The sequence below is a fragment of the Bacillus rossius genome, chromosome 7 (assembly GCF_032445375.1).
Source record: "Bacillus rossius redtenbacheri isolate Brsri chromosome 7, Brsri_v3, whole genome shotgun sequence".
Lineage (NCBI taxonomy): Eukaryota > Metazoa > Arthropoda > Insecta > Phasmatodea > Bacillidae > Bacillus > Bacillus rossius.
The window spans coordinates 33,554,127-33,575,318 of NC_086335.1; the positions used below are offsets into that span (position 1 = coordinate 33,554,127).

Below are 21,192 nucleotides of genomic sequence, written 5' to 3' on the forward strand. Positions count from 1 at the left end.
TTATAATCAAAGTGAAAAACACTTGATCGCTGAATTTTAAAGGAATTTTAACCAATTAAAACCTGCCATGCAACATTTAGGTAAGGAAGGACACGCTTGTTGAGCAATTACATAAAATTCTGTATTATAGAGCTCTAGATAATATTGTATTACACCATTCAAAAATTATATTTTGGTATAATTTATAATTTTGTGGCTAATACCCCTTATTTCTGCATAAAGTTATTTAATTTTTTTCTAAAAAACTATGCATTATTGTGGCCACTTCTGTACACACAACCCTCTGTAATTAAATTATCTAGTTGGCAAAACAAACCGCAAAGAAATATGATGAGTAGTTCATATTTTATCCTTGATATTCGATTCCACCATTCCCAAGATATTTTACCTTTCCATTCCCCTTAATTATTAAAAGATTACAATTTCCGCTGAAATTGGCTCTGTTTGATTATCAACAAACTATCGGCCATCCACAGTAAAAATCTAAGATCATGCTATATCCTTGCCCGGGCAACGCCGGGTATTGCATCTGGGTGTTAGTTGTCAAATAAATGCGAACTTAAGGCCCTTAGAAAACGGGTTGAATCCAATTTTTCTTCAGGTTATCTTAGGTCTAATGATTCCATTTTATTTTCGAAATCATACTTGTTTTTTTTTTTTTTTGTGAGGAGCTGCAGTGAGGTACCCGTGTATACTGACTGCGCAGTGCGAGTTTGTTCTGTCTGTAGAATGTCGTAGCGAAGCATGGCTGAAATTGTTGTAAGAAAAATATTAGTGTGATAAAAGAATTCTTGGACATACGACATTGCAGTTTTCCACTGTTTTTCATGGAAAATTTTCAAGAACGCAAATCAAGAAATAAAAATGAAAACATAAACACGCAGAGAACAAACCTAAATCAGCTGATGTCAAACAGATGAATCCAGAGATGTACCTAAACATGTATTATGGATAACACGACTACGACAGCACAGACAAACACGTTCAAACATAAATAGACTCCGGTAAAATGACTTTTTGGCAGAATTACTTCCCGTAAGATGTTTTTTTGGTCTAGTGCATGTCGTTAGAGTTAAGACATTTTCCCAGCGAGATAAATGTTCGGGTTTACGGTCAAACGACTGTTGGTTAAACGAATGTCGATCAAATAACTTTTCGGTTAAATGACTTTTCGGTTAAATGACTGTCTATTGCTTGTAGGTTGAATGACTGTCTATTGCTTGTAGGTTGAATGACTTGTCTATTGCTTGTAGGTTGAATGACTTGTCTATTGCTTGTAGGTTGAATGACTCTCGGTGAAACGAATTTTCGACCTACAGCTTGTCGGTGGAACGACTGTGTGCTGCCCCGAAACCACCACATCCCCCAGCGCAAACATGGTTAGCGCCGACATATCACGGGTCAGATTTACTGCCGTTGCCTTGATGCGTGCGCGGCGTGATTGCTGACGGCTCGGTCACGCAGTGCCGCGCGCCCGTGCGGGTAACCTTCATCCGCCTCGAGTAATTGCTGCTGTTTTCGCAATTATTCTCGACATTAGTAATTGCTCCGCGAGGAAGGGGGGGGGGGCGAACTTATCAGCGCCGTCGCACAAACATGGCGTGCGCTCTTATCTCCGCGACTTACAGTGGCGTGGCGTGGACCTACTGGGGTCGCCGCGTGGAGAGCTCCCGTCGCCTTCGTTCCACCCGCGACCGCAAGGACGAGGGCGCGTTGGGAACTCGCGTGAAAGTCGAGCTTATCGCCCTCGACTCTCGCTCGCCCTTCACCCTTCAACTCAGGCGGATATTTGTATTATTAGTGATGTTTGTTATATTTCAATTTATTTCCTAGTCATATTTATGTAGTTTTTTTGTTATAATAAATTGTACTATTAATGCAATAGTTTAAATAGGGTCGGTGTGGTTCGGTGGGGCGGCGCAAGTCGAAATGGCCTCGTCCGTGTGCGCCTGTGCTTGGCGCGCAGTAGCTCCCGTCAGTACTGTTCCTGCAGCGCTCTTTGCGTTCGCCCTCACGCTGTCTCAACGCGTGTGTGCTAAGTATCACCTAAAAACTTTCAGATTCACGTACGTGAGGTTTTATAACTTAAAAATAACTTCTAGTAAATATCTAGTACCGACAGTGCAAGCGCAATAGAGCTACTGGAACAAATTTCACAGTGAAATTCCTAAAACAAAATTAACGAATGGAAATTGAAATAACTAACTCGGGATCTGATACCGAGCCCTTAGTAGATACAGTTGAGATTCCGTACACCGTGGCATGAAGGAAAGTAATGGTAAGTTTGGAAAACGTATTAAGCCAAAGGTAGTTAGTTACTTAAGGGTAGCAGTCTAAGGTATACGTCGTTTGAAATAATTAAATTTCTAGTTTTGTCGTTGTAAAAATTCATAATACATATTAATTATTTTTTTATTTACAAATATTTCATCGAGTTTAACCCTTAAGTTACAGGTTTAGAAGTTACAAATTAAATTAGTACAAAATAAATATTATTAAAAAACTAAATATTGATATCGATAAAGTTTATGTTTAAATTATGTCTTATAGAACACGGAAAATTGTATGGGCGTAGGCTAACATATCAGTCAATACCGTTGATATATAACATGACTGTTGATTAGTTTTCGATTTGAATTACAGTTATGACACGGGAATGAAAAATGTTCTGTCAAAGTTGAGTATGATCCTACAATTTAAATGTAATGTGGTGAAGGATAAAGAAGGGGGAAAAATAATCATAAACAAGTTGCATAACTGTGACGTGTACAATTGCGGCAGGCACGGGCACCGGCCACAGCGTACACTTGGTCGCATCGCTGTCAATTAGGCGAGTGGCTGGGAACAAGGGTCGCCTCGCCCCGGCGCTGGCGGGCAAATGTTTGCACGCGGCGGCCGTGATGAACCGCGGGCTCCTGTCCCTCTCTCCCTCTCTCTCTCTCTCTCCCTCTCTCTTTCTCTCTCTCTCTCTCTCTCTCTCTCTCTCTCTCTCTCTCTCTCTCGGCGGCCCCGCCGGTCTCCTGTGAGTAACCACGAAGTCGCCCTCCCCCCTTTTCTCACACCAGCTACGTAGCACTTTAACTGAAATTAATTACCAAATTATTCATCTTGTGAACCACAGCGAACCACAGCGATATCCACAACCGAGAGAAAAAAAGTAAAAGTTCCGTGTTTCTTTATACACATACACTCGATTTTATTTGCATTGTTTGCACACGGACTTTTAACTGAAATCTTACAACTTGAAACACAGCGAGTAGTCGCCTAAACAAGTAAAATAATAATAATAACGTAAATATAAACATAAATCTACGAAAATACTCCCCTCTGTCAAATTTAAACCCCTGTCCCGGAAACATGCTATGCAGTAGGAATGTTGCATGCATGCACCACCGAAGTAAATCTGGAATGTCTCTGACATAAGCGATGACTGCCGAGTCCAGCTGAAAGATTCGGACTCGGAATTCAGTACTCTCCAGTCGCGGCCTATTCTTCCGCAGCTGTCGTTGATCTGAAAGAGTGCATAGTTGGCACCATGAGAGTAATTATTTAGGGAGTGAGTGTTTGCAAACTTTGCCATGTTAATAATATTGACGTCAAATTGAGAACGACACTCTGCCCACATTTCCCTCCTAGGTACCAAAACTTTTTTTTTCTGAGAAAACAATTTAGCTCTCGGTGTACGGCATTTGGTAGGAGTATTTTCGTGAATGGAACGGAATACGTATGGAACGGTAATTGTGTAACCACGGTGGTGCCATCTGTGGCGGATGGCGCGAACCAAAGTTCAAAAAGCCAAAGAGGAACTTTATAGTATTAACTGTTTTATGCATTTTAACAAGATAGGCAGTATATTAATAAAACTAGCTGCCCGACCCGGCTTCGCACGGCTATACTAATGGGAAAAAAATAAACCACATCTCCCATTTACAGTAATGGTAAATAAAAAAAAATTCAGTGAAAATTTATTACAATGCTGTATAATGTACCGGAGAGAAAATGAATAGCACCGATGGTTTCCCGACTCGTGCACGCAACGTACAACTGATGTATCCGTACTTCGCTACGGCAGTCTACAGGCAGATCACTCTTGCGCCGCTCATTATACATGCCCCTCCTTGTGGGTACGCCACTGCCGCGCGTGCCCGTTGCCATGGAGACGCAGAAGGCATGAACAATGCAAAATCCTGTTCTCATGCAGACAAAGTACCCACTGTTGCCTGGTTTTAACCACCCATGGGATCTAATTTTTTACTGTGAAGTTTCAAGTCTGTAAAATATATAAGTTATACTTGAAAAAAAGGGCAATTTTTGATATTTAAAGTACCCGCAAAATTTCAACGGTGATGAGGACTGCACTAACAATGAAATAGTCGTTGCCATAGAGACGAATTAAGCATCAACAAAGCAACAGCCGTTGCCATGGTGATTTCCTACCAAAAACTGGAAATTTTGATATATTACGCCCCCGAAACTCCCCTTGGGATCGGATTTCCGCAGAATCCGTTCTTAGTGAGCGTCTACATCACAAAATGAGTAACTATACTACATTTCAAGTCAATCGGGTGTATAGTTTTAGAGATCTCGTGATGAGTGAGTCAGTGAGTGGTATTTCGCTTATATATATGTATATATATATACACACACACACACACACACACGCAAAGTCCTTATCAGAATTGTAACGGGAGAGGAAAATTATTATGGTCCGAAAAATGAAAATTAATTAAAAATAATAAAAATAATTCTAGTAAAAGAAAAAAACAAATTTAACACAGAGAGAGGGGAAAAAAACAATAGTTTATGTTTGCGATTTAAAGTGATAAAAAGTATTTAAATACTAATTGAACTCTTATGATGGTACTGATTGCTTCGTTGTTAATATCACACGGGTGTTTTTTACTTGTATGGGAAAATTAAGAATGATAAGACATCTAGTGCGTGGCAAAAATGTTAATAGGCAATAGGAAATAAACTTCTAGCGCCTGCGGCATTGTCCACACACACTTCGTATGTGTACTGCATGTTGTATCTAACCCCCTCCAACGCATTTGATTCTAAATTGGACTTTTAGTAAGGATCCCTAATGTTATTGATAATATAATATAGCCTATAGCCTTTCTCGATAAATTTACTATCCAACACTGAAAGATTTTTTCAAATCGGACCAGTGGTTCCTGAGATTAGCGCGTTCAAACAAACAAACAAACTCTTCAGCTTTATAATATTAGTATAGATTCCTTGTCGATAATGAGGTCCAATGTCGGGGTATAGTATTTCTTCCAGTCTTATTGCTTTTATCGGTCCCGTTTCATTATATAGTTTAAAATTTCGCTCTGCAAATCGAATGATTCTATAGTCGACGTAGCTGCTGCGGCAGTGAATTCTAGCGGTGGGAGTGGAAACTGCGTCTGATTCGCTTCCAGAAGTGTATTTGAAAAAACAATATGTGAATATATTTATCACACTTGACATTTTTTTTAATAACTCTACGTTAAATTTCGTGTCCGAGTTTCTTATCGTAAGTGTATTTGCAACATGAGAACACATTAATCTGCTCGTTATCGAGGTTAGATGTTACACATCTCTGGCGAGTACTGAAAAATTCGCTTGCGTGTTTTTTTTTTTAAAGGTAGATTTCAAAGAAATACTACCTATTGTAGCCGTTACCATGGTGCGATTTCCGAAAAATGTTATAGTTTTTCGATTCATAGTCCATAGACCCCAAAACCATCGTCAACTCAATCTATATATAAAACAATTTTGTGGATACGATAACTGCCGTAAATGTTTTACAAATTACTTCCAAACTGATACATAAAATCTAGTAGTGGGTAATCTTGGTTGAGTTCGTTAATGTACAATATCCGACCAGAGGGGTAGAAATTTATAATCATACAAAGCTCTGCCTTGAAGTTCTAAAAGTGTTATCGTTGGCAACTAAGTTTCCAAGGATCTTCCTTGCAAAAGTCAAAAAGATATACATTCTAAGTAAATAGTCTCACCACCTGAAGTTCAGGTTACCAATGTTGTGTATAGCTGCTTCTGGATTTTTCAGATAATTTCGTTGAATTAATTTCCTAATACATACTCAGACCATATATTAGGAAACTTTCGTCATCTTGATTCTGCCAATCTTTTTTCACTTTTCCCACGATATTCCGGTATCACTTCGAGCTAATTTTGGGATAGTTTCTTACCGTTTGTCTTGGCCGAATTATTTTTCAACTGTTTCCCGGAATTGTGTTTAATTGTAATGCATCCGTCCCAAGAGACCTTGTCAACAAGACCAAAGTTCTTGGCGGGTAGTAATAAAGATCAGTTTGTAAAAAAAAAAACTGTTTAGTTAAAATGTGTTTTTTTATGAAAATTGTGGATTATAGACTTTTTAATACATTATTTTAACAAATAATTTTTTGTTAACTAGGAAAAACTAATACAACCACATAGGAATTTTGAAGAACTATTAAGACGAAAGAAAGTTTTCAAGAGTTCATCAACTCAAAAGAAACTTGCAAAATTTATTTTAGGCTCATAGAGACCAATGTTGAAACTTCTTACAGGCTTATCGTTGTGCAAGTATCATGCTGCTTACACAAACTGATGTACATAAGTGAGTCCTCGGCGGTTCGTGTGGCGTAAGTCCTTTTTTTCGATCCCAACGCCCGGGCATGATCCAAATTGAGCTCCGTGTGGTTCGGAACCCGCTGCCATTTTGAAAGTCTTGTCACCGTGCAACGCAAAACGCAAACAAAACAAAACTGTACATAAGAAGAAGAGTCATGAATATCAGAGGTTTCGTGATGTCAGAAACGTTCTGGGCGACATTTATTATTCATGGAAAATCCAGCATTTTCAGCCAACATTTTAGGGGCATATCTCTCTATCTATCTATCTATCTATCTCTCTCTCTATCTCTCTCTCAGCCTCACGACACACACGCACCAAGTGTCTGAACAGTTGAAAGGAAGCTCCCAGTTGTGACGTTTTCCATAGTCCAGCGTTCATGTGAAAAATGAAAATAAAGGATTGGGAAGGGCGCATGATAGAAGCATTGCTTTAGAGGGGAACAGCGTGACACATGAAACAATGAACGCTCACTGCTCCTTCGCGCCTATTTCATGCTTTTCTTACAATTTTGACGTGGAATATTTGTGTTCACACTTACAAAACACAGAAAAACAATTATTTTGGACTGACAGCGAATTAATAACATACGCAACACATGAACAATAAGTGCGTTTCATGAAAAAAAAAATTTTTTTTTTTACTCAGTGAGTCCGTGATCCTTATTTTGGTGAGATAAGCATGTTTCCATTTTTTTTCTGGACGCAAGAAATGCCGGGAACTATGCTTTTCTCCTACACAATATTTTCTAAATTTAACATGTTTTCTGCTACGTAAACTTGCTAATATTTCAGTGACTGAATTGGAACTGACTACACTAACCTAGCAGTGAACTTTGTTACCTACTTGAATGATCAACAGAATATTTAATTTATCAGAATCACTCATGGCTTTCTTGGCGGCTAAACTCTTATCCAATGTAAAAATAATGTCCAATTCTATAAAAAACAAATGCAGAATTTTTGACGTGACAACGTCTAATAAATCGATGAACTCCGGCTGCACGCACGAAAAAGTGCCCCACTACGGATGTCCCACTAAGGATGTGTCCTGTTTGCTCATTTTACGCATGCGTGGCATCTCTCTTCCACTCGATTGGAACAACCATCGATTTGACTTTTCAATCATATTTTCGTCGTTTGAATTATTAATATTATGTAATTGAACGATTGTCCACCGATTTTCAGCACAATCGGTACGGTTATTTAAAAGTAATGTTGAATATTCAAATACGTTTTGAACCAAAATTGTGGTGTACAGTTACACATAATAATTCAAATTGCACCCGGGATCTTTTGCACAATGTTTTAAAAAATATTGTCACACGTTATAAATAAGTTTGGTGTATTTGGGATGCGTATTTGTTATAAAATCGTGTTATAAAAACGAAATAATATTATTCCCATACCGTGAGCAAAATTTTATAAATATGTATATAGCATCTGAAACAAGAATATTTCAAACATGACTTCGTGGTCTGGCGGTCAGCACCGCTAACTTCCAATCCAAGGGTTGTCGGTTCGAATCCCTTCAGCTGCGGAAATTTTTTTTTGCACTTGAAAAATTAAATACGGCACACGCAACATTTCAAAAGTAATAAATATATTTGAATTAATGAATGAATGCAAATAAAAGTAAATTTATTAATTAAACTGTACATTTCATTTCACTCCTTTGTATCCATACAACATAGTGATAATTCAATAAAAATGATTCAATGTTATTCATAAAAGTATGCAAAGGTAGATTTTATCATACAAAAGATAGAAAAATTAAAAAAAAAATTCTTCCTCAAAGAATATAATATTTTTAATGCCCAACCGGTTTGGTTGCAAAAACCTATTACGGCTCAGTCTCAGGCCGAATATGATATTTCATTTTCTTCTGGATCAATCATTTCATCAATATTTTGTTATGACGTTGTCACGTTAAACTATCGTCCGTAAACCGACTTTACAGACAACCAATTTTTTTAGTTAAAATTTGATTAATACAAGATTAAAATATCAAAAACATTGAAGAAACATTTGATTATTCCTAATACATTTTTTTCCCTTTTTGTAAGGTTTTACATCAATTCGTGGTTACAATCCAACTATCGATTATAACACAAAAAATAGTTTATAGCTATATATTTCACCATCTTAAAGGCTGTCACACGATTTTAATTACAGTGCTTTTACTTCCCACGTATTTTTTCAAAATAAATTTTTGATTGCTGTTGTGTAACTTTGCAGTTACTGATTATTTGCTTGTCGTTCAAAACATTCGTCGCAGCCAAGAATCTGTTGCTTTTGTGGTTATGGTATGTCTGTATCTCGTTATTTGTTCCGAATTCGACGATTCTCAAAAGTAGCACCAGCGGTACCCATTTCCCCAACTGCCTCTTACAAAAAAACACGTGACGTCTGTTCACGGACACCGGACAACCACGTGGCGTTGCTCACAAGCAACGTTCGGCAACTGTTATTAACTCCTAGCTCTTTATCTTACCTGTGCACTGCAAAGAAGTTAATGGCGTTTCAAAATATTGACACGAACCACTTCCAGAAAATGATTTTACAGTAATAACTTCACGTTATCACGATTGCTCGGACTTCTTAAAAAATATAAACCGTATCTACGTTGACCGAACTGGTGTTTGTTCCACACACTCCATAAGTACTCCCAAGACTAAACGCATTGTTCCTCGTCTTTTGTTTTGTAAAATGATAGATAAAATTTAAAATGCCAGTTTGATATTCTACGAGGAATGACGGTGCCGGAGAGACGCTGACAATGCTCGCGCGGTGACTGTTGCAGACTGCCTGCACCTGCAGCTGTACCGGGACAGCAAGGACCGCTACAAGCAGGGCCAGACCAAGGCGTCCCTCTCGCTGCAGCACTTCCTGGGCGTGGAGTCGGGTGAGTCGCCCTCCGCCGGGGTCGCTGCATCTCGCACGCAACCTTTGAAGGCGGCTGTACGCTCTCGACCTGTCTCGACCTGTCTCGACCTGTCTCGACCTGTCGCGTCCTGTCTCGACCTGTCTCGACCTGTCTCGTCCTGTCTCGACCTGTCTCGACCTGTCTCGACCTGTCTCGACCTGTCTCGACCTGTCTCGTCCTGTCTCGACCTGTCTCGACCTGTCTCGACCTGTCTCGTCCTGTCTCGACCTGTCTCGACCTGTCTCGTCCTGTCTCGACCTGTCTCGACCTGTCTCGACCTGTCTCGACCTGTATCGACCTGTATCGTCCTGTCTCGACCTGTCTCGACCTGTCTCGACCTGTCTCGTCCTGTCTCGACCTGTCTCGACCTGTCTCGACCTGTCTCGACCTGTCTCGACCTGTCTCGACCTGTCTCGACCTGTCTCGTCCTGTCTCGACCTGTCTCGACCTGTCTCGTCCTGTCTCGACCTGTCTCGACCTGTCTCGACCTGTCTCGACCTGTCTCGAGCTGTCTCGTCCTGTCTCGACCTGTCTCGACCTGTCTCGACCTGTCTCGACCTGTCTCGTCCTGTCTCGTCCTGTCTCGTCCTGTCTCGACCTGTCTCGTCCTGTCTCGCCTCCCCCGACCGAGAGCTCCCCAGCACTCTCTCAATTCCTATTCGTGCTCCCGTCTCTGCTTAGTGCTCTGTTATACCCCTGTGATAATGTCGCGGTCAAATGAGGCAGAATTTAATTTCCTTGAAATCTTATCAAGCGGAGCCCGTATTATGGGATCCTAGCCACAGATTCCATAAGGATGAAAATAAATTATATGAGGCATGGGTTCGCATCAGTGAGCAAGCCGGAATTTTTGTTCCTGATTTGAAAAAAAAAAGAAGAAAAAAAGAATCACTCGTGGCGACTTATCGAGGACATTTAATGAGAGTGAAGAATTCTCTGAAACCTGGCGCAGGATCGCTGGGTGTGCGAGAGGCGGAGACGTCTCGGCGAGACTTATGCCGCGAGTGTACAGCCGCCTTGATAGTCTTTATAGCTCTCGGTGTACGGCTTTTGGTGGGAGTCATTTCCTGGATGCGACGGAAGTCGCATGGAACGGAAATGAGTAACCACGGTGCTACGGTCTGTGTGTTGGATGGCGTGAACCAAAATTCACAAACTTTAAACAATTAACTGTTTAGTGAATTTTAAAAAATTCTGGCAGTATTTTAATAAAATTCTTTGTCGAAAATCAGGTTCAAAGCCGGGGGTTTTAGTATTTTTTTTTCAAGTCTTTTTCTCTTCAATCGGAGCCGTTTCATGATATAGTTTAAAATTTCACTCTGCAAATCGAATGATTCGATAGTCGACGTAGCTGCTCCGGCAGCGAATTCTAGATGCGGGTGCTGTGGAATGTACGTGCGATTCGCGTCCAGAAATGTAGTTGGAAACACAGTTTACGTGTATATTTATCACGCTCGGCATTATTTTAAAGAATTATGTCTTAAATTTCGTGTCCAAGTTTCGTATTATAAGTGTTTCTGCAACATGAGAACACATGAATTTGCTCGTTAGTGAGGTTAGATATTTGCTTATCACTGACGAGTACTGAAAGACTCGCTCACTTTTTTCTTTTCATTTTCTCATCACTTTTGACATTTAAGGGCTATTTTTGCAAATTTTACACCACACCTCTCTGGCTTTTGTCGTTCTGTCACTCATATAATTCCTACAACAGATATTAATGAATGCTAATAGGTGTAAAAACTCAAGCAAGTGTTCGTAATTATTACTTGCACGACGTTTTACAGAAGTTATATCGCGCTCAGTAAAATATCTCTTGAAAATATTTGTGGGAAAGCAACAACTGCAGAGAGGTATATAGTGTTAAATTCACAGAAATAGTTCTGAACTGATAGCAATGACGACAAAATGAAAATAAATCAACATAACGTGTGAAACGCCACCTTAAGACTCGGTCTCACAAGCCGAGGTCATTATTTAATTTCTTTGTTAGTACTATAAATAAAGGGATATATGATTATACATATGTATTCCAATACCTCTCCTGCATTTGATTTTGGGTCACAAATTTTCTCTACAAATATGTACTGAAACGTTATTTTAGAGCTGTAAAAGTTCACGCAATATAATCATTAAGATAAACACTTGCGGGACTTTTTACCTCTTAATTCAGAACACTTAGTGAAAATATAGTTACATATAGGGTCTCACAGAACACAATCAAGCCGAGAAAATGTTGATGTGTCAATTAATTACGATTCCGAATAAAAAATTTAAAAAATACGTAGTTTTTGTGTTATAGGCATTAAAAAATATCCTTATCCTGCACCAACTTTTTTAGTTAGTGTTTCTTCAAACTTTTGTTACGCAATCATGAATAACTCTGCTGTTGACAACTATTCAGAATAAAATATATATGCTATAATTTTTTTTTGGGGGGGGGGGGGAATTGCATGGTTTATGGGAAAAAAATTATTATTTATCGGGTAACTTTGACTATTCGTACTGTTAAAAAATATGCCGGAATCAAAATATCGTGAATCGAATAAAAAAAATTCTATTTTATCGCGTTTGACACATCTATGACGCCAGTGCTACGAAATTCGCGGGCACGCCATTAACTCTGAAATGCAGGCCGGTCTTTTGTTTTCGATTAATGGTTGGACTGGATATTACTAATATATTTTTATTAATTTTATTTACTAAATATTTTTTTAATCTGTTAACGCGCAGTGATTTTTCCGAATTAATGTTGAATTTTAAACTTATAGCTGTCGTGTTATTGGTTCGTGTGTAATGGCAAGTATCATATATACTATGCCTAATCGTTTATTTTTATTTGTTATTTGTCGACGGCTATCAAACCGCGTGTTTTTCTCAATAGTGCTGTTGTCAGATCACCTCGAACGCAACACACGGTTGTCGCGGACAATATTTTAGGGTTTGATTTTTAGGCTGATTTCTTTTTTAAAACATGAAATTTAGCTGTCATTGTTTTTAGTTTTTATGAACTCTGGTTATTCATAACTATTTCATATTATCACACAAATATGACACACTAATGTTTCTAATACTTAATACACCAAACCCGTTTTATTGCAACTGACACATGATGCTCTTTTACGATATAATAATTTGAAATAAGCATATGTAACTATTCTGAACAATAAAACTAAATCTGCAAGTAATTGTGTATTTGGAAAAAAATGTACCAATGCCTTAATGTAAAAATGAGTAAGTTAATAATGACAGTTAAAAGATCAGAACAAGTTTAAAAAAATCAAGCTATTTAGTACATCAAATTGGTACAACATTTATGCTAAACATGTTACATTGCTCGAATTTGATATACTATAAAAAATTGTTTTTTTTTATTGTTCAGTTAAATTAGTCATTAAAGTGCTTCATGGTGTATTAACTTGCAATTCTGTGTTATATGCTTTTCGGTGTTATTTCGATTTTATCGCAATTCACCACACAATCTTTGCCCTAGTGGTGAGCAGTGCGAGAAAGTTCTTTCTGCCTGACGACTGCCATAGCGAAGCACGGGTGCATCAACTAGTTTTATAATGTGATATAAGATAATAGGCATATACCTTTGAACGCAAAAGGGAGGTCTAATAGTTCGCTGTTTAGACAAGTAGATTGTCTGCGTATGTTCCTTACTCGACAGAGTAACTGTCGCAGGGTTCACGCTGGACAAGGAGTCCAACACCATTGCCATAATCTGCCAAGACGTGACGGTCATCCTGGCGTTCGACAGCAGGGAGAGGCTGATCCAGTGGCAAGTGAAGATCTCCAACAACCTGGGGGAAGGTAGGCGGCATGCTTTCCGGTACAGAAAAAGTGTTTCGTGCTGGTAACACAGTGAAAGTAACGTTGATTTTATTTTCGTCTCAATTCTCATTTTGTATATTGAATAGATTTTTTTTTCCTGCGCAATTTAGCGTGCACTGTGCAAACTTTGTTTAGTTAAACTTTCCGAATCTTTTACGGCTTATGGTAGGTGCTTGCGCTATTAAATGTTACCTGGGTAAATTCCAGTAAAATTCAGCATAGTTAAGTTTTTATTTTTGAATAAGTGAAACATCATTAAGGTTCGGACTCACCTGCCATGTCGGATTTTAGTACTTCTGCTACTAGTTACAGATTATTTATGGATAAATATTTCAAAAATGATTATATTATCAGTTAATGAAAAAAAATAATATAGTAAGTAATACACGCGCAATTTTCACACACACACAAAATAAATATGTTTATAGCAGTATCAAATATAGATTGATAAATGTATCTGGCGACAAAAATTAAAAAAAAAAAAAATGCTCGCTGTTTTAGTTCAGCACGTCGGAAAATCTTGCACATGAAATAAATTGCCAAATAAGAAAGAATTATGATTTTAGATTTAAAACATATTTTATATTCAACTTTCTATCATAATTCATTATTATATGACAATATTTTAAGTACAGGATCTTCCGACGTACTGAATTAAAACAGAGACCATCATATGCCACAGGATCAAGCCGTCAGGATCCATGGAAGCTTTGTGCACATGGTATCCGAGCTTACTTCGTTGCTACCGAGATAATTCAACATTTTAAAATATTTTTCCAAAGTATAATTGTTTTTTTTTTTTCAATTAAACTCCTAAACATCACTCCTTTTAAACCAGCATTCCATAAATTCTGAACTGATAACGCCTGTAATTAACGTTGAAGGGAATGTGTGTGTTGTAATGTGGTTGCAGACCAGCAGTTCCTGATCCAGGTGTCGTCGGCGCCGCCCAGGGCGAAGCTGGCCTCTGGCCCGGCCAGGCTGCACGTGCGCGACCAGCGCTTCTGCGTCACGGTGGGCGTGCCGCCCCGACTCGTCGGCTTCTGGGAGATCGGCCAGCTCAGGTGCGTCTGGGGGCGCAATCGTGTTTCCCCACCTTCCTTTCGCCTCAAATTCCTTTTGCCTAAAGTCTATTTGCCTAAAGTCTATTTGCCTAAAGTCGTTTCGCCTAGTCGTTTTGCCTAAAGTCGTTTCGCCTAAAGTCGTTTTGCCTAAAGTCGTTTTGCCTAAAAGTCTATTTGCCTAAAAGTCTATTTGCCTAAAGTTGTTTGGCCTAAAGTCATTTTGCCTAAAGAACATTTTAGGCTAAATGACTTTAGGCAAAACGACGTGTACTCCTTCATCTCTGCCCCCCGGGAGGGAGGGAGGGAGGGAGGGAGGGAGCGACGCAAGTCTCTAGAGCCCGCGGTGATCCGAGTCATTCCAAGGTCTTCACAAACCGACTCTCAAATCAGATTGCTCCTCAGCAGTTTATTAATTGCTTCAAGGATCTTAACAATCACTTCGACACATGGCAAAGGATTACTATCATCAATTAAGCATTATCATTATCAAAGCCCGAATACCATCACACTTTTTCGGAAATTGCTCATCAAGGCATGTGAAATATTTTACCAGTGTTTTTTTTTTTTAATTTAATTTCTACAGATCGACATCAGATATTTCTTTTGTAAACTTGTAAATAAAAAAAAGGATCAAATTGTTACAGATGCTAATAAATTATTTGCAGTTATTGTTTTTAGTTCAGAAAAAAAACAGTGGCAATATTATTCGTATCCTGGGGGGGGGGCCGCCTAGTTTTTGTATACTTAACCTTAAAATTAATCTAAAAATAAATACGTAAAAAAAACTGTAATATGCAAGTGGCCCCATACTGCGGACCTGAGTGGTCGTATCACTCACGTCGCTCAAAGACAATCCAGATTCAATTTCCGGAGGGATAAAACTCGGAATGTTTTCGCACTGGGAAACATAGCGGACGTTTTCTTTGAGCAGGTGAGTTTTCGTGGCTCCTCTCCACTCCTCTAGCTCGCTGGTTGCAAAATTATTTATTTTAACGCTACATAAGACGAATTGTAAATTCTACTATTTTTTGTTGTGAAATATATTTAACTAAAGGCTTCATCTAAATAAGCAAGTACCATATGTTTTGTTCTGTCGTAAGTCGTAAGTTAAGTTTCCAGTGGCCTTGATCGCTAAGTAGCGACGCTCATGTGGCGAGGGTCGTGGGTTCGATCCCAACATACCTGCATCACTCATGTTTATGAGCACCGAGACGGCAATGTACGTTGTAGAGCCCTTTCACGCAAGCCTTATCCAGGTCAAAGCAAAACAATAAATGTTCAATAAAATGTTCAACATTTTTTCTTAGTGTTTCAGATGATTAGTTAGATACTTTAACCATCAAAGGTTGTAAGTGCAAGTTGGTGAAATATTTTTTTTCATAATTTATGCAAGAAATATGTACCATGCTCTTTTATCCCTGATAAGTTCTATATGCTACTTCTGGAAGTGTTGGCACGAAGGATTTTCATAGAAAATAGAGCAAGGTGCTTAAACTTAAGATAGATAAAAAAATTAACCAAATTTGCACTTATGACCTTTCTTCTTAATTTTAATTACCCAATTAGTTGACCTCCGGGGTTGAAGTGTCAACTTGGGTCCGTAGATTCTGGGTTCGAATCCCGGGTAAGGTATGTATAAGTGCAGAGTTGTTAACTGTAAGAGGATTAGTTTTAGCTTGCAAGCTTTCGGATAATATTTGTACCGTTTACAAATAACTCGAACGGGTTTAATAGTGTACATATTAAGGGAGTTAAGAATGTTTTTGTATTTCAACCCCTGATATTTTCCGCCCCTTGCAGTAATGGTTGGTCATATAAAAAAAATCTAACGAAAGTTGTAGATAATATTTTTTGGTTTTATAATAAAAAGGAATGGATTTAATAGCGTTAAAGGTACCGATTTTATGATTTTTTTTTTAATTTCCGCCCTTTTTAAAATAAAATTCCTTGCAGCAATGGTTTGTCTTGCCAAATTTGTTTTAGAAGTTTTGGATAAAATTATAATATTAATACAGCATTTGCACGAATTCGATCTTGTGCCAATGAAGGGAGTTATGATTTTTTTTTCCTCCGACCCTAGTTTTTTCAACCCCTTGTAGTTATGGTTGGTCGTATCGAAAACTTATCCAGACAAACGATGTTGGTATTATTCCTAGGAGCTAAAATACTTTCAAAAATATGTGATATTTTCGATACTATGGGAGTTGCAGTGATCTGTTTTTCCAAAAACCTTTGCCATTTCTACTCCTTTGTTCGGATATTGTCCATTAACTAACTCGACCGAGATTTTCCAATACTATATTTTATGTATCAGCTTGGAAGTGATTTGTGAAAATATTGCGACGGTTATTGTGTCAACAATATATATTTGGTAGAATAACTTCTTATTTGTACTTCTCCCTTGCTGACTTCCCATTCGACCGCTGGTGCATACGTTGGAATGGCGTCGCCGCTGACGCACTCTCCTCCTCTACCGGTTCCCCCACCACGTACATAACTATTCCCCGACTGCGATCGGAAATTTTCGTAACGCTAGAAAATTGTAGCTCCCTCAGCAAAGAAGTTTCACTTTAGGAGCCGCGGGCCACCTGGTTGTAAGCTGGGGGTGAGCGACTGTTGGTTGAAGGGGGATGGGTAGGGGCATGCAGATATCGCGAAAAGATTTCGAGACTAGCTGTAAGTTAAAACACTGTAGCATCGTTTTGTGTTTCGTCATTGGGTGAGTTTCTGCCACATACATATCGATTATAACTACACCAATCACAGTAATTAAATGCGAAAGCAAACGCGTCCTGAATGGCTCAGTCGAATAAGGCAACGATTTCTCTCGCAGACGGACGCCAATCACAAGGAAGAAACCACAGGTGCGGGTATACATTGTTGCATTCTAATAGGATTTCAGATCTTTTTCCGCGGAAAATGCCGGCCCCTACGGACGGGCTGATGGGGGCTGCTGTGTTGCAGGCGCTACGGCGTGGTGGAAGGTCGGTTCTGCTTCGAGGGCGGCTCGCGCTGCGGCCGCGGCGAGGGTCTGCACGTGTGCGTGACGGACCAGGGCGAGGAGATCACGCACACCTTCCAGCTGGCGGCGCAGGGCAGGCTGGCCGCGCGCCGCAAGCCCGTCGTCCGCAAGACGTCCGGTGAGAGCTTACCCCTATCCTCCTCCTACCTGCTCCCTTCTCAACTACACTCAACACGCTCCACACGCTCCACACGCTCCACACGCTCCACACGCTAGGTATCTGTCCGTACGTCACAAGCCTGCCGAACTCCTGATTTTCCACCGGACGGCCGGATGAAAACATAACCTCAAAGCTAAGCTGCTTCAGTATTGTGTTTAGAACTTTCCCATGAACACGTTTCAAGTTTGATATTTGACACAAAAAACAATTGTCTTTAGACACGCAAATGAAAGTTATTAATAATGCACTGTAACACGAAAAAAACTGTATTCAAATAAATATTTAAAGTTTGTTTAATCATTCATAATTTCGTATCGTACATGATCGTCAAAACTGCACCCAAGTAGAAAAATATTGTGACGGGACGTTCAGATCTTCGTGAATCGCTCGGCCTGTTTTCTGGCGGACGACGGATCGTTGTGAGTCCAGCTTTAAGTATTAAAATATTTCTCGAGTTATTGTGGGTAATTAAATACACTTATGTGACACTATATAGCGTTTCTTTGCTTTAAAAATTACCCTTTTAAAACGTTTTCAAACTTAATTTTAAAAAAAGAATTAAACAATTAATGAAACTTTAAAAAACATTCTAACTTTATATGATTTGACTGGCAAAACCTTGCAAACATTTTGAGGTTATAATTTCATCCGTTCGCATGTCGAAAGTATGAGTTTGCCAAGCTGGTGCGACTGAACTACGAATGTAACTTTTCGGGCCCTCTGATTGGCTGCAGGTCACGTGACGTAGGAGGCGACGGGCTATTGTAATTACTCCGGTTGTATTCGTCACCATCGTGGACCAGAATAGAAGTGTAGATCATGCAGATTCGGGTGCCTACCCGGGCACACATACGGTTTGCAGAGCTTCACAGGAAACATCACACGCGATTATGAAACTGCACAACGTATCCCACTGGGGTCTGTTTACGAAAATCATGTAACAATATGCTAAGGGCGGATGTATAGTTCTTTTTCCGTATTTCGTTTTTAAATTGTATATTTTGGAGAGTGAAAAACGCTGTAACGCGTGTTTTCAGAATGATTATTGGAAATAAAATGCCCGGTAATGACTCTTGAAAGCACCTTTATCTTCATTTCCCTGCCATCTGAAGTTGTGGTTACCGCTCAAATTTCATTTTTGTCCAAAGCACGGCGAGAAGACTGCGCCAGTCCTTAGGAGATACCGCGCTAGAAGCACCAGCGAGCGTCGCACTTATCATCCCACCTTACTAACACAGATACACCCCTGACTAGACGGGTCCCTTAAATGAACAACGTTAGCACACTATACGTTCCGTTGATTGCGTTATGCAAAAAAAATCTTTGGAAAAAGTTAAATTAACTTATTAAACATGGGGGTTCAAATAAGTGGTAGACCTACATCCGTTAGAAGGTGCATAGAACACAACTATAAAAGCATGTATCACAATAAAATTTGTGCCTGGAACTCAATTTAATTATGAAAAAGTCAGAAAGATACGGAGAATTCTGACGATAATTCAGAGAAGCCCGTGCATGTAATGCATGTGTAAGCCTTTATTTCCCTCCCCATGCTCATGAAAACCACTTAAAACTTAAATTGAATTTAATTACAAATTATTAGTCATCTTGAAAACTAGATACACAAGGTTAACCACAATACCTATAACCTAGGTAACCAATAACGTTTTTATACACATATAATTTTAATTAAATTATTTGCATACAATCTTTAACTATAAACCCGCAACTTCCATAAAAACACAAAAAACATAAATAAAAAATATTCTAGCTAAAATTTACAAAAACCCTCCTCTGCACCCCCAAAATTTTTAATCCCCTCTTTGCGGAAACATACTTGTAGCATATACTACAAAAATAAATGAATATTTTCACGAGATCTTAATACATTTTAGGCTGTTAATCTCGATCTACATTCAGTTGTAAAACTTATCCCCAGTTTGAGAGAGTAACCGAACTGGAATAAATCACTATATTCCCTCCTTTATTTTTACTTTTAAGTTAGAATCTATAAATTATAGTGAAAATCGACTACAGTTCAGAGTCTATGATGAGTCTGATGAGTATATAATGATGAGTCTATGATGATTAGTATAGAATGATGAGTCTATGATGATGAGAGTATGATGATTCTATGACGAGTAGTCTATGATGATGAGTCGATGGGGTGAACATAGGATGTCGATGTTAACAGAAGTAAAGTTTGCAAGTTGATACGATTTTTGAAGCATCCTGAGCAAACCCCATACACCATGTGTGTGCAACTATAAATACAAAGCACTCCGAGAAAACAATTAATAAAATATATAAATGTATAAATTTCCAAATTAAAAAAAATCCAAGATAAAAAATGCATAATAAAGTTATTTACATACAATGAATGCCAAAACTTTATCCTTACTTAGGTAGAACCTTCTGAACTTTGAAAAACAGTTCGCGACCTAAAATCACACGTAATTTAATTCGGATTCCATGGTCATAAATTGTCGGCAGACAGAAAATTTTTGAAAAGAAGTTACTCGACCAGGGGCGTAGCCAGGGGGGGGTTTTAGGGGTTCAAACCCCCCCCTTAGCACCAAATATTTAATTAATTTCTTATTCATCACTCAAACAAATTTCATATTAAAATTAATAAAAATTTTACCATTACAATATTTAAATTTAAGTATCGAAAACTGCTAAAATAGCACTATTTGACACCTTAAAATCCAAATTTTCCCGGGGGAGGGCCCCCGGACCCCCCGCTTTAATACAGAGGGGGGTGCCATGCTTCTTAACACCCCCCATACACAAATCCTGGCTACGCCACTGTACTCGACATCGCATCTCAATAAAAATAAGAAGTTCAAAGTGGTTAGCTACCGAATCCGTTTCGTTAACGTATATTAGAGCTTAATTAGAATAATTTTTAAATGTTGTGTGTCTGGTAATTCAACAGTTTCACAAGGTTGGATTCAACATGTGGAGAAATGATAGTGAAAGTACTTTGAAGCTCTGTTTCTAAAGATGACAAAGCAAATAGCCATCTCGTAGTCAAGAAGAGCGTGGGTTCAATGTTCACCGTGGGAGCAGGGAATTTTTGAGTAACCTAGTTAAGTAATTTGACAGTACCAAGTATTTGCATAGTTTTCTATTGGGCGTGAATAAAGGTCGCAGACATTAATGTGCTCGAAATAAAGTTTCCTTTATTTCGTCCTCAGCGGCCGTGCGCGCTGAATCTTGGATGGCGCATGGCTTCCGGCGTGACTCATGATTCATGAGCAGCGAGTCTGGCTCCGCCGTAATCTTGGAGGGCCCTTCGCCTAGAGCCTTCTCGTGCAGTTCTTAACCTATCCTCTTTACTGTCTCTTTTCCTGTTAATGGCTCTCTCTCTCTTAGCTCTCTTTCTCCTCTTCTGTGTCCCTCGCCACCTGCTCAGATCACTTGACATACTGCAAAAACTTTTCCATACTAATATTTCACAATTTTAATTGCATGCCATTTACAAAAATTAACAATGAACTACACCTAAACTTCCTATAAAATATTTAGCAATTTGTATATGTGATATAGTAATG

The 21,192-nt window shown here is 38.9% G+C and overlaps 1 protein-coding gene across 1 annotated transcript in view; it reads left to right on the forward strand.

The window, feature by feature from the left end:
• The window catches only part of LOC134533789 (uncharacterized), a 635,803-nt gene that overhangs the window by 597,184 nt on the left and 17,427 nt on the right, over positions 1-21,192 (forward strand). The window contains exons 3-6 of the mRNA XM_063371447.1: positions 9,430-9,531; positions 13,240-13,368; positions 14,303-14,453; positions 17,418-17,593. Of these exons, the coding sequence (XP_063227517.1) occupies positions 9,430-9,531; positions 13,240-13,368; positions 14,303-14,453; positions 17,418-17,593 (558 nt within the window). The remainder of the gene's footprint in view (positions 1-9,429; positions 9,532-13,239; positions 13,369-14,302; positions 14,454-17,417; positions 17,594-21,192) is intronic.